This window comes from Artemia franciscana, chromosome 17 (assembly GCF_032884065.1).
Source record: "Artemia franciscana chromosome 17, ASM3288406v1, whole genome shotgun sequence".
Taxonomy (NCBI): domain Eukaryota; kingdom Metazoa; phylum Arthropoda; class Branchiopoda; order Anostraca; family Artemiidae; genus Artemia; species Artemia franciscana.
Genome location: NC_088879.1, coordinates 23235934 through 23252994, shown reverse-complemented (window position 1 = coordinate 23252994; position 17061 = coordinate 23235934). Strand labels below are relative to the sequence as shown.

The window sequence follows — 17061 nt, the reverse complement described above, 5'->3', positions numbered from 1 at the left end:
TAAACCATTCTGAAGTACTCTTGTAGCTTCTTCTTTTAACTGCTCTGATAACTGCCAGCCAGCCAATGTCAATCAGGAAGTTTTGACAAGGTTCTATAAAGCGAGTAACAGCTTCCCCAGTGAGCGGATATTATTACAATTAAGTTGGTCAGTGAGTTTTGGTATGTTGTCGTTGGTGTTTAGTTGATGCCCAAGCAAATCAACTCTTCATATATGTGCAATCCTCTTTTAAATCCTGAACTTTGAGTGAAATCACATCAGTTTGAAAATTACACAATTGGAAATTTGGCACTGGCCACATCAACGCTTAAGATATCATGCGGTTATACTAAGACGATGTACAGTGTTCTTGCTTAAATCACTGATACTGGTCTAAAAAACATAAACTCAAACTTAAAAAATAACAAAATATAAGTTAATATAGTTCTGAAATGCTCACAAGCTAGACTTTTTTTTATTATCTTTTTGCTGCTTAAAGGCGAGCAACTATATCTCATCACAAAAATCCCATGGTCAGTAGGTCTCATCAAAAGATGATAAATTGTATGTCTAGTTTGGTAGTTATCTGTGTTTTGGCTGATGGCACGGGAATAGTGTTGGAACTTTCAGTCGGTTTCCAATTTTTCACCACTCCTCATAAACAGAATATGCTACGTTTATCATTTTTGTTTTCTCTGTTTTATGGCTGTCGTTTTACAAGCTCTTAGGCTAGTCGTATTAACGTTAAAGACTTAAAATAAGAGCATTTACGTTAGCTATACAATCTATCTATATAAAAATAATTTGTCTGTGTGTTATGTCTGTTACACTTTGTCTGTTACGCCAGATTATATCTTCTATATATATAAAAATAAGTTGTATGTATTTTTGTGTTGAGGGTTTAAATGTAAAAACTGGGAATTGCATAAATATTTCGAAATATTTTGACAATAGATTAATGTAATTTGAAAACCTTAAAAAAGATAGCCAAGCTTTAGCAAGCTTGGCACGTGGAGATTTCTCCAACTGTCAATGTTATAGAATGTTACCAAAATGCAAAACCAGGCTTGCGGTTCAAAGAGAAAGGGCCAGATTAGGAATGTGCAATTTACGTCAACGAAAGCGTGTCGAGGAACTACCAGAGCAACGCGAAACCAGACTTGCTGCTGAAAAAGAAAGTAAAAAAAGAAGGTGTGTCGAGGAATCACAAGAGCAAAGTGAAAACAGGCTTGCGGCTTCAAGAGATAATGCTAGATTAGGAATGTGCAATTTACGTCAACGAAGGTGTTTCGAGGAACTACCAGAGCAACGCGAAACCAGACTTGCTGCTAAAAGAGAAAGTGAAAAAAGAAGGCGTGCCGAGGAATCACAAGAACAGCAAGAAAACAGGCTTGCGGCTGATAGAGAAAATAAGAAAAGAAAGCGAGCCGAGGAATCACAAGAGCAACCTGAAAATTATCGCCTGGCATGCAGGTATATCCCAGCCGATGATTATAGTAGATGTGTTCAAATCGGGACTATGTCTAAAATTTGTCCCTATTGCAAGGCCTTGAAATTCAATGGTGAAACAATGGGAATGTGTTGCGCCTCAGGAAAAGTTAAACTTCCTCTATTGGCTGCACCACCAGAGCCATTGAAGACTTTGCTTACTGGAACTACGTCAGAATCTAAGCGTTTTTTATCGCAGATCAGAAAATATAACTCATGTTTCCAAATGACGTCGTTTGGTGCCCAAATCGAAAATCCAGATCAATTTATGCCTACTTTCAAAGTAAAAGGGCAAATTTATCATACAGCAGGCTCCCTTCTACCATTCTCAGGCGAGAATCATAAATTTTTACAATTGTACTTCATTAGTGATAGAAATTCTGAATTGAATACACGTTGCGAAATTTATCCCAACGTTGAAAGGACAATCGTTTCCCAATTGCAACATCTTTTCCACGAAAATAATAATCTAGTGCGTCTGTTCAAAACAGCAATCGATTTGATGTCTACTGATACGCATAAAATTGTTATATCCGCTGACAAAACGCCTCCTGGTCAACGTGTGCGTAGATACAATGCTCCAACTATCGACGAAGTGGCAATCGTTATGGTCGGTGATCAGTTTTTACCTCGAGATATTATTCTTCATAAGCGAAACGCTCAGTTGGTAAGAATTGCTGAAACTTATCGATGCTACGATGCCCTACATACAATATCCTATCATTTTTTGGGATGGAGCCGACGACTATCACTTTAATATTAAATTGATGAATCCAGCCACTAACAAAGAAATGAATAAGAAATGCAGTGCAATGCATTATTATTCCTATAAACTAATGATTCGGCAGGATGAAGACAATTATATTTTAAAATGCCGTCAATTGTTTCACCAATACGTCGTTGATATGTATGCAAAAATTGAATCAGACCAAGCTCCGCTCTGAACAATACATTCATTTGCGAGATGCAGTTGTAAATGACGGTAATACCACAAACGTTGGAAGATAAGCGATTTTACCTTCGTCATATGCTGGCAGTCCCCGTCATATGCATGAATATGATGGATGTACTCAGTGGAATGGCAAAAACGAGGTTTGCCACACGCACATATACTAATCTGGCTACATAATAAAATTACTTCGAACGAAATTGATGATGTGATTTCCGCTGAAATACCTGATGAAAATGTCGATAAGGGGTTATATGATATTGTTGTAAAAAATATGATACATGGACCTTGCGGTGCACTGAACGAAAATTCACCATGCATGGCCAAAGGAAGGTGCACGAAGCAATATCCTCGACTTTTAGTATCCAACACAATTACTGGCAATGATGGTTACCCACAATATAGAAGAAGATCTACTGAAGATGGCGGTAAAACAGCAAAAATAAAGAAGCGTAACGGTACCACCATCGAAGTAGATAACCAGTGGGTTGTTCCATATTATTATCAAAACATTTAATGCACACATAAACGTTGAATACTGTAACTCCGTAAAGGCAATCAAATACATATGTAAATACGGCAACAAAGGCAGTGACATGGCAGTTTTTGGCTTCCAGTCTGAAATCAAAGATATCGACGAAATCGTACAATATCAGGCTGGAAGATACATAAGCAGTAATGAAGCTGTTTGGCGAATAATTTCATTTCCGATACATGAACGTAGTCCAGCTGTTGTTCACTTAGCGGTACATTTACAGAATGGTCAACGTGTTTATTTTTCGAAATCCAACGTGCAACAAAGAGCCCTGAATCCACCTGATACAAAGTTAACTGCTTTCTTTTCGCTATGCAAAAATGATTTCATTTAATGAAAAGTATTTGAACGTCGAAAACAGGGTAAGTCAGTCGACGGCCAACCTACCATCTTCAAAGATACCACGATAGGAAGACTCTACACCGTTCACCCCAATCAACATGAATGCTTCTTTCTACGCTTGCTTTTGGTGAATGTACCCGGTCCGACGTCCTTTGAGTATTTGAGAACTGTAAACGGTACTATACATCAGTGGTTCCCAACCGGTGGTACGCGTACCCCAGGGGGTACGCGAAACCCTTGCAGGGGGTACGCAAAGGTCCCAAAATTAATTTAGTCTACATCTTTAAAACTTGTTTCTGACTCAGTTCCAACATTTCCCTCAAAATCAGATAATATAACCCATTGTACGTAATTTCAGACTCATTTTCAAAACTTTCGCTTTCAGTAACCCGCTAATTTTTCTCCATAGCCGTAAGGTCTCGATTTAAACTCAGCGAGTTCAGTATCTTGTCATCTGTTGAAACACGAAGTTCGTGAATTGTGGTTGCAAACAAAGATGGATAGATTCCTGATCAGGAATAACAAGAAGCCGAATGATGGTACCCAAAACTCTGAACCTGCACCTAAGAAGAAGAAATATGACGAATCATCGGTCAAAGTGCGTCGATATTTGTCAGAATACCTAGGGCTCGGATTTAGTGCGACAAAGTCTGATCCAGTGAATGCACAGTGCGTTCTTTGTGGTCAAGTCTTGGCCAACAGTTCCATGAAACCTGCGCATATGAACCGGCATCTCAGTACTGTGCACCCTTCTCATGTCGGTAAGCCCGTAGAGTTTTTCAAGCGTAAACAAGAAGCATTCGCTAGTAACTGTTTGGAAATTGCAAAAGTGGCATCAGTTTCTTCAAAGGCTCTCCGGGCTTCGTATGCTGTTTCATATTTAGTTGCGAAACAGAAAAAACCGCACACCATCGCCGAATGTCTGATATTACCAGCACTAGTGAAAGTCAGTGAAATAATGTTTGACACGAAAACTGCTACTGCCCTTCAGTCTATACCTGTGTCGAACAATACCATTTCAAGAAGGATAGAAGACATTGCAAGCGATATTGTCATGCAGGTTATTGAGCAAATAAAGTTGACGAAGATGTTTGCGTTACAGCTTGACGAAAGCACGGATGTGTCAGGTGAAGCCCAGGTGATCGTCTTTGTTCGATATCAAGATTGTTCTGACATAAGAGAAAATATTCTGTTTTGTCAAAACCTACAGTCAAGTACAACAGGAGAAGAACTATTCAAGGTGATTGACAAATTCTTCGCAGAAGGGGGCATCTTGTGGGACTGGTGTCTATCAGTTTGCAGTGATGGAGCTGCCGCCCTAACAGGGAAGAATAATGGGCTCATGGCCTGGATAAGGAAGAAAAATCCAAAGGTGAAGTGGTTGCACTGTATCATTCACAGGCAAGCTCTTGCATCGAAAAGGATGAACGCACATCTGCACGAGACCCTCAACGAGGCTGTAAAAGTGATCAACTTCATCAAAGCCCGACCACTGAACTCAAGAATGTTCAAGTTGCTGTGCCAAGAGATGGGTTCAGAATATCAACATTTACTTCTGAACACAGAAGTTCGCTGGTTGTCTCGTGGGAAGATTTTAAACAGACTTTTCGAGCTTTGACAAGAAGTTCATATGTTTCTTCTGGAGCAAAAATCTGCATTCAGTTCACTTTTTGAAAACCAGGACTGGGTCTGCAGGCTGGCGTATCTTGCGGATATTTTCGACAAACTGAATGACTTGAATCTGTCAATGCAAGGTTTCCGGACGGACGAACTCTCCCTGAATTCGAAGATGTGTGCTTTCATCAAGAAATTGGAGTTCTGGCTTAAAAAGGTTCAAAGAAACAGCGTTAGTGTCTTCCCGACCCTTGACAAGTTTACGGACGATAGTGAAATTGATAACCTCAACACAATCTGTGATTGTATTCGGGAGCATCTGACAAAGTTGCGAGATGAACTTGTGTCATATTTCCCATCGATTATGAACCAAGATATAACGCAGGATTGGATCCAAAATCTATTTGTTGAAGACGTGACCTCAAGCTCCGGTCTTAGTGACAAGCTTACAGAGAATCTGATCGAACTTGCCAGTGATCGAGCCTTAGAACTGAAATTCCAAAATGTAACTGTTTCCCAGTTTTGGCTGGAGGTGAAAGGAGAATACAAGGAACTAAGTGAAATCGCCATGTCTGCTTTGTTACCATTCGGATCCACTTACCTTTGTGAAGTGTCATTTTCGGCAATGTCATTGATCAAAACCAAACACAGAAACAGACTGAGTGTACAAAATGACCTTATAATTGCCGTTAGTAACATCGAGCCAAGATTTGATAATATTTTAGCAAAAAAGCAGCCTCAAGTTTCTCATTGATTTTGAACGTACATTTAAGCACCGTCATATTGGACAATAAATCTCGTGTTTTTGAAAATCTGATTTTAGTTAAGAAAAAAGTAAAACAACGATTCTCAAGAAAGGGGTACGCAAACTTTTTGGGCCTTGACTAGGGGTACGCGGACCGAAAAAGGTTGGAAACCACTGCTATACATGACACTTACCGTAGTGCATGCCAAGCTCTGAATTTATTGGAGAATGACCAACACTGGGATAACTGCATCAATGACGCGTGCGAAACGTCAACTCCAAATCAAATTCGTGCATTGTTTGGCATCATACTAACAACTTGCTCTCCATCAGCTCCTACAGAGTTATGGGAAAAATATAAATCAAAAATGTCCGAAGATATACTCCATCGGAAACGGTCAGAGACGTCAGATGTGACCTGATTTTACATCAGAAATTTATAACTACACTTAAAATTTATAACATAGTTATTATAGAAGATTTGTGCGTATGTATGGCAAATAAACCTCTTCAGGATTTGGGAATGCCTTCACCTAATCGTACCGCTGCTGTTTCGACATGTGTAGAATTGGATCGTGAACAAAGTTACAGTACGAGTGATCTATTGTCGTATGTACAAAATAACATTTCCAAGTTAACGTCGGAACAAAAAGACATTTATGATACGATAATGCATTGTGTCGATAACAACGTTGGAGAAATTTTCTTTTTGGATGCGCCAGGAGGTACTGGTAAAACGTTTGTGATAAAACTGATTCTGGCATCAATTCGATCAAAAAATGATATAGCGTTGGCAATTGCGTCGTCCGGAATAGCCGCAACGTTGCTGCCTGGTGGAAGAACTGCTCATTCCGCTTTGAAATTGCCTCTGAATTTGCATTCTACAGAAACTCCCATGTGCAATGTTTCCAAATCATCTGGGATGGGTAAAGTATTTCAGCAATGCAAACTTATTATTTGGGACGAGTGCACAATGGCACACAAAAAATCGCTCGAGGCTCTGGATCAATGTTTGAAAGATTTGCGAGGGAATTCGAAACCCTTTGGCAGCACAATAATATTGCTTGCGGGAAATTTCAGGCAAACATTACCTATAATACCTAGATCAACCCTTGCAGACGAAATGAATGCTTGCATGAAAAATTCTAATTTATGGGCACACGTAAAAACATTAAAATTAACTACAAATATGCGTGTCCGATTGCAAACGATGACTCTGGTCATACATTTTCAGATCAATTGCTGGCAATTGGAAACGGAAAGCTCCCAGTAGACTCAAATTCAGGACGTATACAACTATCTGCTGAATTCTGTAATTTAGTGACGTCCAAAAATGAATTGATTGAAAAAGTATTTCCGAATATTCTAAACAATTATAAAAATAATAAATGGCTTAGTGAAAGAGCGATTCTTGCACCCAAAAATATAGACGTCCACGAAATCAACAATATTGTTTTGACCAAGATTCGAGACCAGGCAGTCCTTTACAAGTCAGTCGACACAGTTTTGGAACCAAATGAGGCGGTTAATTATCCACCTGAATTTTTAAATTCCTTGGATCTTTCAGGGTTTCCAGCACACGTGCTACAACTAAAAATAGGCGTACCAATAATACTGTTAAGAAATATCAACCCAAAAAAATGTGGTATAGATCTTAATACTGATTGTTTTTCCCATGGACAATTGGACGTTGCATGTTCGAGGGTCGGTAAACCTGACAATCTATTTATATGCAGCGACAATTGGACAGCGAAGAATGTTGCATATTCGCAAGTTTTACGCAGTTAATTTGTATTGTATCTATCTATCTATCTATCTATCTATATAAAAACGAGTTGTGTGTATGCATGTTTGTTTGTTTGTAAAAAGAACGTTTGCATATGACGTCATTATTAGTATATAAGGCTTTGTATATGCACAGACAATGTGAAAGCCAAGAATGCTGTATATTCGCAAGTTTTACGTAGTTCAAAACACATATATAAATCTATCTATATTCATAGGTGGTACACAGGGACACAACTACAATGGCGCGTAACTAGTATGGCGCGTAACGACTTACGCGCGCGGGGGGCTTGGGGGGCGCTAAGCACCCCAACCAACTAGGTATTGGGGTGGCGTGAAGCACCACCCCAACAGCTAGTAGATTATAAATTGTCCAGATTGAGTAATCAATATTATTTTATGTTATAGAACACGGAGATCCAGTTAAAATTGCATTTTATGTTATAGAACACGGAGATCCAGTTAAAATTGCATTTTATGTTATAGAACACGGAGATCCAGTTAAAATTGCAAAGAGAATCATACCAAAGAAGAACACCTTAGTTCTGTTTGAAGTAACACCCATTTCATACCATCAAGTAAGTTTCTTTAGTAGCAAATGAAAAGCACGTCGAAAAAAAAAATTAGAGAATGTAGTAGCAACCGTTATCGGGCAGAATGATGAGCACAGGGTGTGAAGAAAGAGGTGCGATCTTTATAAATCTAAATATAAAGAAATTATATGGTCATTCATATACTCAAATGCACAAAGGAAGGGGGACAGAGGACGTCGCCTAAGATTAAAATTGTTTGGAGAAACCGCTCCGCTCTGAAAGTGGAACAAAATAACCTGGATTTTCTGTTTCTCAGGCATTTTACATATCAAAAGAACCTGTTTCTTTGAATGATTTTAAGTTTATGAACCTCACTACGCTTTCAAAATATCTACCAAAAACTAGAAATCGTTTATATAAGCAGGTTAGTTCAAATTTTGGAGTGGTCAAGAACCATTTTTTGCCTATTTTCTCCAGTGATGATTGTATATCGAATCAATTGCATTAGAATATTGTGAGAAGGCTAATGCGAAGGGAAATCTTAGGATCTAGTGCCAGTTTTAAGCAACCAAACGAGATTATGCCTCAGGAATGTGTCATGTTTTGCCATTCTCTGTAGGAAAGCTAACATGGAGAGAAATACTTTTAAACATTAATTCTGAGATTCCCAATCCGTTGAGAACTACCGAATAACTATTAACGTAATATTGCATTTTCAGAGGCTATACTGTTTTTGTACTGTTCGTTCTTATACATTTCTAACGTCTATATTAAATGAATGGTTATTATAAACCGTTGATATAGTTTCGAGCGATCGGGTTCTAGAAGCCTTGCAAAGTTGATCATCTTACTTTGGGGTAAGCGTTTTTTAAATCCATTGTAAAAAAGGATTTGATGCAATATGAACATTAGTATTTTAAAGCTTTAAATTTCTACGGCATCTGATTTTATTACTGCAAAATGCTAAGTTATAAATTACTACATTTTTTGGATACTATCGCTACTAGCTTCAAACCCTTTTACCAGTTTTACTTATGAATGTTTTACCATTAATTTTTATCTTTATTTTGCCATTGCTTACCGTAAAATAGTTCAAGCTTATATTTTTGATCTAATGATAATGAATAATCAAAGCGAAATGAAAACATTACAACGGGTATGAGACAGTGGAAAAGTGAAAAAAAAATGTATATAAACTAATAAAGTCCGAATGTTTCAGCTTCACATCAAATGTTTCAGCTAAACAGTTGAGACATACTAAAAATAACATGAAAAGATTAGAGAAAACTCTATAAAAAATGGGAAACGAAAACAAAACATGGTTAAAAATCTTGGTGAAAAAGTCTGAAACATTATTGTTTCTTCATTTATTTTTATTACAATGGAAAGGTGGACAAAGCGAGCTATGTAATTTGATGAAATACTGGATGGTGGAAGAAAAGAATATACCACAAAGGCCAGAGGTGCGTTCCAAAAGTTCGTTCCAATAATCATCTGTTATTACCTTCATCCTAAAATGGCTTCGAACTACAAGCTCAACCAATTTTATCTTCATCAAGAAATATTAACCATCTAATCCTTTCTGTACTTATATCACAAAGAATTGACAAAATTGTTTTATTATCCGAAGTTTGTGACTCAAATAATAAAAGGCGATTCATTTTTGTTATTGAGAATAATTTCATTCTAAAACGCAACCTAAAAAACGTTATTAAGTATTATAGAGGAAAAATATATGCCATGTTACGCCTATTGCATCGGTCGTATTAATTTTTGATCACGTTATTCTCCATAGGGTAAGATTAATTTAAGGTTTAATTTTTAAAAGGACAATCACAAGTAAAAAGTTCCGACCTTTGCATCTCGCGTAAAAAAAAGTTAAAAAATGTGAACGGCTCAAAAGCAACAGTTAAAATCATTAGGGAATTTAAAAATACAACGAATAACTGCGAAATTATGTAAAAATTATACAAATACAGAATAGAAAGTCAGTGAGAAATGTGCAAATATATTAAAATAAAAGAGGTAAAAAAGGCTTCTGGCTCTTCGAGCAGTTGCTTTGTTATTCGGGATGAAACAGGGCTTTTATAGTATAAGCTAATTTTCTGGTAAGACGGGTTTTTTTAAATATTTTTTCAGTTTTGTACTTCGAATTTCGCAGTTTTTAATAAACACTTTAAAAATTCTGGTAGACAATTTTATTTGATTTGACAAATTATCCTGGTATTTTGGGATTGAAATTGCTGGATAAGTTGTTTGAAAATTGTATGTTGTGTGGTTGTCAATAATTAAATCAACTGTCAACTGTTCAACTTAATCACCTCAACTGGGTTTAAAATGAGCTTCTGTGGTTCTCTCTTTTTAGGTAAGTGAAGTCCTATCAGAAAAGGTAAGACTGTCTGTTAGTGGATGGTTTCATGGATCGTCGCTTCCCAGGCCGCCATTACGTTTAGAAAAACCGTCTCAACCGGAGAAACCTGAAATTCTTGAACAGGTATTACCTTAAACAAACCTACACTAATGCTATTTTAGATCCATGAATTGAAACCATTGAAGAATGTGATGATTTTAGGTATTTTGCTGCGTTTTACTCAACTTGCTTTCTATATCTGTCTGTTGGTGGCCAAAATTTGAGATGCTTATTTTGACCCCTTCCTCTCATCCGATTTGGCTCAAAATTTGTAACAGCTTTACCTTACCTAACATTTTAATATTCTGATAGATTTGAATCTCAAAAACACTTAATTATTCTACAATTTAGTCACAATTTAATGACAGTAATCAACTGACGGTAAAAGTCTTTGGATAAACATTCTTGCCTTTAAGCTATTTTCAAGTGGGAGCAGAGATGACTTAGAAAACAAAGATTTCATCCGAAACAAATTCCTTATCTCGCCTCTGGATGTATCTGCGTTGTTTCATAGCATGAATTGAGGTTTAAGAAATGAAAAGTAATTTCAGATTCAGCATTCACAAGTAGAATATCCTACTAGAGATTAATGAAAATTAAAAAGGAAAAGATTCTTTGTCCTCTTTTTAAGTGTTGTGGTCTATAAACGCTAGAATTGAAGAAGAGTAACGGAGGGACAATCAGTGTTTAGGAGATTTGACCTTCTTGTGATTTTAGGGTCGTCTCAGCTCTGCCTAATAAAAGATTCGATGTCCTGCCCAGATTCACACAATGCTTTTCTTTTCATGTTTCCTGTAAATATTTCTTGTTTGAAAGGGTTTAATATTTCGTGGTTTTAACATAATATAGGCCTACATTGAAGAACTAAATAGGCACAATTTTCACAATTTAAGACCAAAAAGAGATAAATGAATACTTCATAATAATAATTCTTGATGTACATACTTAAAAATTTTCGGAATATTTTAAATATTGTGGACTCCTTTACTCAAACTTACACAATTTTCCTTAAAATTTAAACGTGGTGCGCATTTTACTTCATAAAATTTTACTTGTATGATAAATAGTTAGATATCAGTAGGTAGTTGACTGAAAATGCGCATTATGCTTAAACTTTTAGAAAAGTAACAAAACTAAGTAACAAAAGAGGCAAAAAAAAGATTTGGTCAAAAACAATGTTTGCCCAAAGATGTTTAAAATGCCGGAGAATGAATATTCTATGGTAGACCATCGGTTTTTATGCTCTTAAACCTTAAACAAGATTTTTGGAACGCTCTCCCTCTTTCTTGCCAAACCACACCATAGGGGTATGTTCTGCCATTTTGTTCCACGAAACATGAACGTTTGATGAAATAGGATCAAAATACCAGTGAATGTAAATTCTAAGATATCATATCTGTTTATCATGGTTTAAAACTCTCAATTGGGGGGGGGGAGATTGTGGTCCTTAATCTAAAAGCGAGAAAAATTACTTATCTGTATTGTTAGACTGCATTTCGTTATCTATATCTACTTTTTTTATGGCACTTGGTATTAACCAAGTGACATATAGCAATCGCAAATTCTGTCGGTCTGTCGGTCCCGGTTTTGCTACTTTAGGCTCTTCCAGGTAAGCTAGGACGATGAAATTTGGCAGGCGTATCAGGGACCGGACCAGATTAAATTAGAAATAGTTTTCCCGATTTGACCATCTTGGGGGGGGGGGAATGGGGGGCCCGTTAATTCGGAAAAAATAGAAAAATTGAAGTATTTTTAACTTACGAACGGTTGATCAGATCTCAATGAAATTTGATGTTTGGAAGGATATCGTGTCTCAGAGCTGTGATTTTAAATCCTGACCGGATCTGTTGACACTGGGGGGGGGGGGAGTTGGGAGGGGGAAACCAAAATCTTGGAAAACACTTAGAGTGGAGGGATTGGGATGAAACTTGGTCGGAAAAATAAGCAAAAGTTCTAGATACATGATGACACAACCGTAATGGATCCGCTCTCTTTGGGGTAGTTGGGGGGGGGGGGGGGTTAATTCTGAAAAATTAGAAAAAATGAGGTATTTTTAACTTACGAACGGGTGATAGGACCTCAATGAAATTTGATATTTAGAAGGATATCGTGTCTAAGAGCTCTTATTTTAAATCCCGACCAGATGTGGTGACATTGGGGGGAGTTTGGGGTGGGGGAACCTAAAATCGTGGAAAACGCTTAGAGTGGAAGGATCGGGATGAAACTTGGTGGGAAAAATAAGTATAAGTCCTAGATACATGATTGGCATAACCGGAACGGATCTGCTCTCTTTGGGGTAGTTGGGGGGGGGGGTAATCCTGAAAATTTTAAAAAAATGAGGTATTTTTAACTTACGAATGGGTTGTCGGATCTCAATGAAATTTGATATTTAGAAGGATATCGTGCTTCAAAGCTCTTAATTTAAGTCCCGACCGGATCTGGTGATATTCGGGGGAGTTTTGAGTGGGGGAGCCTAAAATGATAGAAAACGATTAGATTGGAGGGATCGGGATGAAACTTGGTGGGAAAAATAAGCAGAAGTCTTAGATACGTGATTTACATATTTTGAACGGATCCGCTCTATTGGGGGAGGGAGTTAATTATGAAAAATTAGAAAAATGACGTATTTTAACTTACGAAGGAGTGATCGTATCTTCATGAAACTTCATATTTAGAAGGACCTCGTGACTCAGATCTCTTATTTTAAATCTCAGCCGGATCCAGCGTAATTGGGGGGGGGCAGTTGAAGGGAACTGGAAATCTTAGAAAATACTTAAAGTGGTGAGATCAGGATGAAACTGGATGGGAAGAATAAAAACCTGTCTAAGACACGTGACTGACGTAATTGGACCGGATCTGCTCTCTTTGGTGGAGTTGGAGGTGTCAATTTTCAAAATTTTCAAATTTTGAAAATTGAGGTATTTGTAACTTACGAAAGGGTGACCAGATCTGAATGAAATTTGATATTTAGAATGATCGTGTGCTTTAAAGCTCTATTTTTAAATTCCAACCAGATCCTGTGACATTGGGGGGAGTTGGAGGGGGAAACCGGAATTGTTGGAAAACGTGAAAATTTGGGTATTTTTATTTTACGAATAGGTGATCGGATTTTAATGAAATTTGATATTTAGAAGGAATTCATGTCTCAGAGCTCTTATTTCAAATCCCGACCAGATCTTTTGACATTGGGGAGAGTTGGAGGGGTAAATCTTGGAAAACACTTGGAGTGGAGGAGTCGGGATGAAGCTTGGTGGATAGAATAAGCAAATGTCCTTGATACGTGATTGATGGAACCGTACTGGATTCGTTCTCTTTGGGGGAGTTGGGGAGAGGGTTCAGTGATTTGGCGAGTTTGGTGCTTCTGGACGTGCTAGGATGATGAAAATTGGTAGGCGTGTCAGGGAGCTGCACAAACTTGATAAAGTCGTTTTCCCAGATTCGACCATCTGGGGGGCTAACGGGAGAGGAAAAATTAGAAAAAATTAGGTATTTATAACATACGAGTGGGTGACCGGATCTTAATGAATTTTGATATTTAGAAGGACATCGTGACTCAGAGCTCTTATTTTAAATCCTGACCGGGATTAAGCCTCTTATTTTCCTTTTAAATCAATCTATTGATTCATAGAATTTTGTTAGAGCTCATGCCATATGATCTCTTGGCTCTTAGCTCTTCTTGCCTCGTCACAAGTGCCATATGAGCTCTTAGCTCTTGTTTTTGTCATTGCTTGCAGGCTACCACCGGATAGCAGACAGATTTTTCATGGCTCATTCAAAAGCTACTGGCTCTCTAATTTTCAAACAGTTCGTGATAACGAACTGTAGTAAGGAGCGATCCGGCTCAATAGTAACCAAAACTCTAAAAAATTTAATTTTGATATCAATAGCTACATCAAAAGAATCGCATTTTAATGCTGATTTTAAATATATAAGTTTCATCAAGTTTAGTCTTGCCCATCAAAAGTTACGAGCCTGAGAAAATGTGCCTTATTTATGAAAATAGGGGGAAACACCCCCTAAAAGTCGTAGGTTCTTAACGAAAATGACACCATCAGATTCAACGTATCAGAGAACCCTACTGTAGAAGTTTCAAGCTCCCATCTACAAAAATGCGGAATTTTGTATTTTTTGCTAGAAGACAAATCAAGGGTGCGTGTTTATTTGTTTGTTTGTTTTGTTTTGTTTTGTTTTTTCCCCCAGGGGTCATCGTATCGACCAAGTGGTCCTAGAATGTCGCAAGAGGGCTCATTCTAACGGAAATGAAAGGTTCTAGTGCCCTTTTTAAGTGACCAAAAAATTGGAGGGCATCTAGACCCCCTCCCACGCTCATTTTTTCCCAAAGTCAACGGATCAAAATTTTGAGATAGCCATATTGTTCAGCATAGTCAAAAACCATAATAACTATGTCTTTGGGGATGACTTACTCCCTCACAGTCCCTGGGGGAGGGGCTGCAAGTTACAAACTTCGACCAGTGTTTACATATAATAATGGTTATTGGGAAGTGTACAGACGTTTTCAGGGGGATTTTTTTGGTTTTAGGGGTAGGGTTGAGGGTAGGGGGCTATGTGGGAGGATCTTTCCTTGGAGAAATATTTCATGGGAGAAGAAAAATTCAATGAAAAGGGCGCAGGGCGCAGGACGAATCTGGTCACGTTAGAAAAAAACGTCAAATTCAGAGCTTAATATACAATGCTGGGTGTTCGGAGCCTCTCTATTATGGAGTATAATTTGAAAATAACACAACTATACGAGCGATAAAACATATATACCACAACCATAACTCAACTAACGAAAGAACTGCTAAGAGATAACACAACTATAAAGCGAAAACAGGTGAAAACTAACGGGAAAATAAACGAACTAAGAGGTGGAAGGGGCCCAGAGAAATAATATAATCATTTTCCAATTTTGAGCCTAACTTTCGCAAAGGAGTAATAATGTCAGAAGCCCCGAAATACCGAATTATTTTCTTTTTCCTATAAGACCGGGGTAAATGAAACAGAAACTTACAATAGCGGAAATATAATATACACAATTCAGCCAGATCTTGTCTTTTTTTCAGGATAGGTGAAATACCAGATAGGAAAAGTATTGAATGGTCGCAAAAACTAGTGTATAGCAATGCAAGCGCTTTTCGATAATAATGACCACGATTAGCTACTATTTTACCATAACTCGCTTTAAGTTTTCTTTAATATGCCGTACAATATTTATTTATTTATTTATTAATACCAAATACGGTAAGCTTTCAAGCTTGTCGGAAAATTTTGATCCTAAAAGCCAGTAGATTCCAATAAATATGAATGCTTGACCGCCGCAAATCAGAGACACAATGGATGAGAAGTTAGAACGCGGATTTCAAATGGGCATAGACTTTGCATTAAAGACTAGGTACTCACACTTATCAATATTCAATGACAGACAACAGTTTTGAAATGTTTTGAAATAGATGATACGGAATTCGAGAGGCTAGATCTAGAGCGGCTAGATCTAGAAGTATATCATCCGCATATGCAATACAAGAGATATTTACCAAATTACAAAAAAGAAAGGGCATAATTTTGTACAACACACTGCGGATACAAATACTGAAAAGATACGGTGAAAGAACACCACCTTGACGCACTTCCAAGCGGGTTCGAATATTCCCATAACAATCAGAGTGAACTTAACCGAATATGGGAATTACTATACCAAAACTGAAGAACCGAACGACAAAACGTTGACTCCTGAACTGAAAAGGGAAAATATAACTTGAGAATGAGAAATACTGTCAAAAGCTTTAGACAGGTTCAGGGCACAAAAATGGACCTAGCGATTTTACTGTGTATTAGCTTTCTACTTTTTTCAAATGTTACCGCTAAATATCTGTAAAATTAGCACACGCCAATTTCCTTTAAATTTCTTTCGAATTTGCACTGAATCTCTATTCCACTTCCAGTTGCATGCCGACTCTGTATCAAACAGTTCGTGGTAACGAACTGTAGTAAGGAGCGACCAATAGTAAAATAGTAAACAAAAATAGTAAATATGGCTCAATATTAAACAAAACTCTATTGTTTGTATATTTGTTTGTTTTTGTTTGTTACTCTATATATTTGTTTGTTTGTTTTTTGTTTGTTTTTTTTTTTTTTCCCAGGGGTCATCGTATCGACCAAGTGGTCCTAGAATGTCGATAGATGGCTCATTCTAACGGAATTGAAAGTCAACGAATCAAAATTTTGAGATAGCCATTTTGTTCCGCATAGTCGAAAACCATAATAACTATGTCTTTGGGGATGACTTGCTCCCCCACAGTCCCTGGGGGAGGGGCTGCAAGTTACAAACTTTGATCAGTGTTTGCATACAGTAATAGTTATTGGGAAGTATATAAACATTTTCAGGTTTTTTTTCTGTTTTGGCGGGGGGTGAGGGAAGGGGGCTATATGGGAGGATCTTTCCTTGGAGGAATATGTCATGGGGGAAGAGAAATTCAATGAAAAGGGCGCAGGATTTTCTAGCATTACTATAAAAAACAATAAAAAAAACATGAAATTTTTTTTTCATTTGAAAGTACAAAGTAGCACTAAAACTTAAAACGAACAGAGATTATTACGCATATGTGGTGTTTTTCTCCACCTAAATACCTCCCTCTTTATGCTAAAGTATTTTTAGTAATTTCAACTATTTATTCTATGGCC

At 37.4% G+C, this 17061-nt stretch overlaps 1 protein-coding gene across 2 annotated transcripts in view; it reads left to right on the top strand.

Annotated features, from left to right (window-relative positions):
* The window catches only part of LOC136038022 (prolyl 3-hydroxylase OGFOD1-like), a gene marked incomplete at its 5' end in the record, with an annotated part of 50682 nt that overhangs the window by 12804 nt on the left and 20817 nt on the right, over positions 1-17061 (top strand). Inside the window, 2 exon segments of one of the 2 annotated variants that reach the window (XM_065720962.1) lie at positions 7924-8015; positions 10336-10464. In XM_065720962.1, the coding sequence (XP_065577034.1) occupies positions 7924-8015; positions 10336-10464 (221 nt within the window). 2 annotated transcript variants of the gene reach the window in all.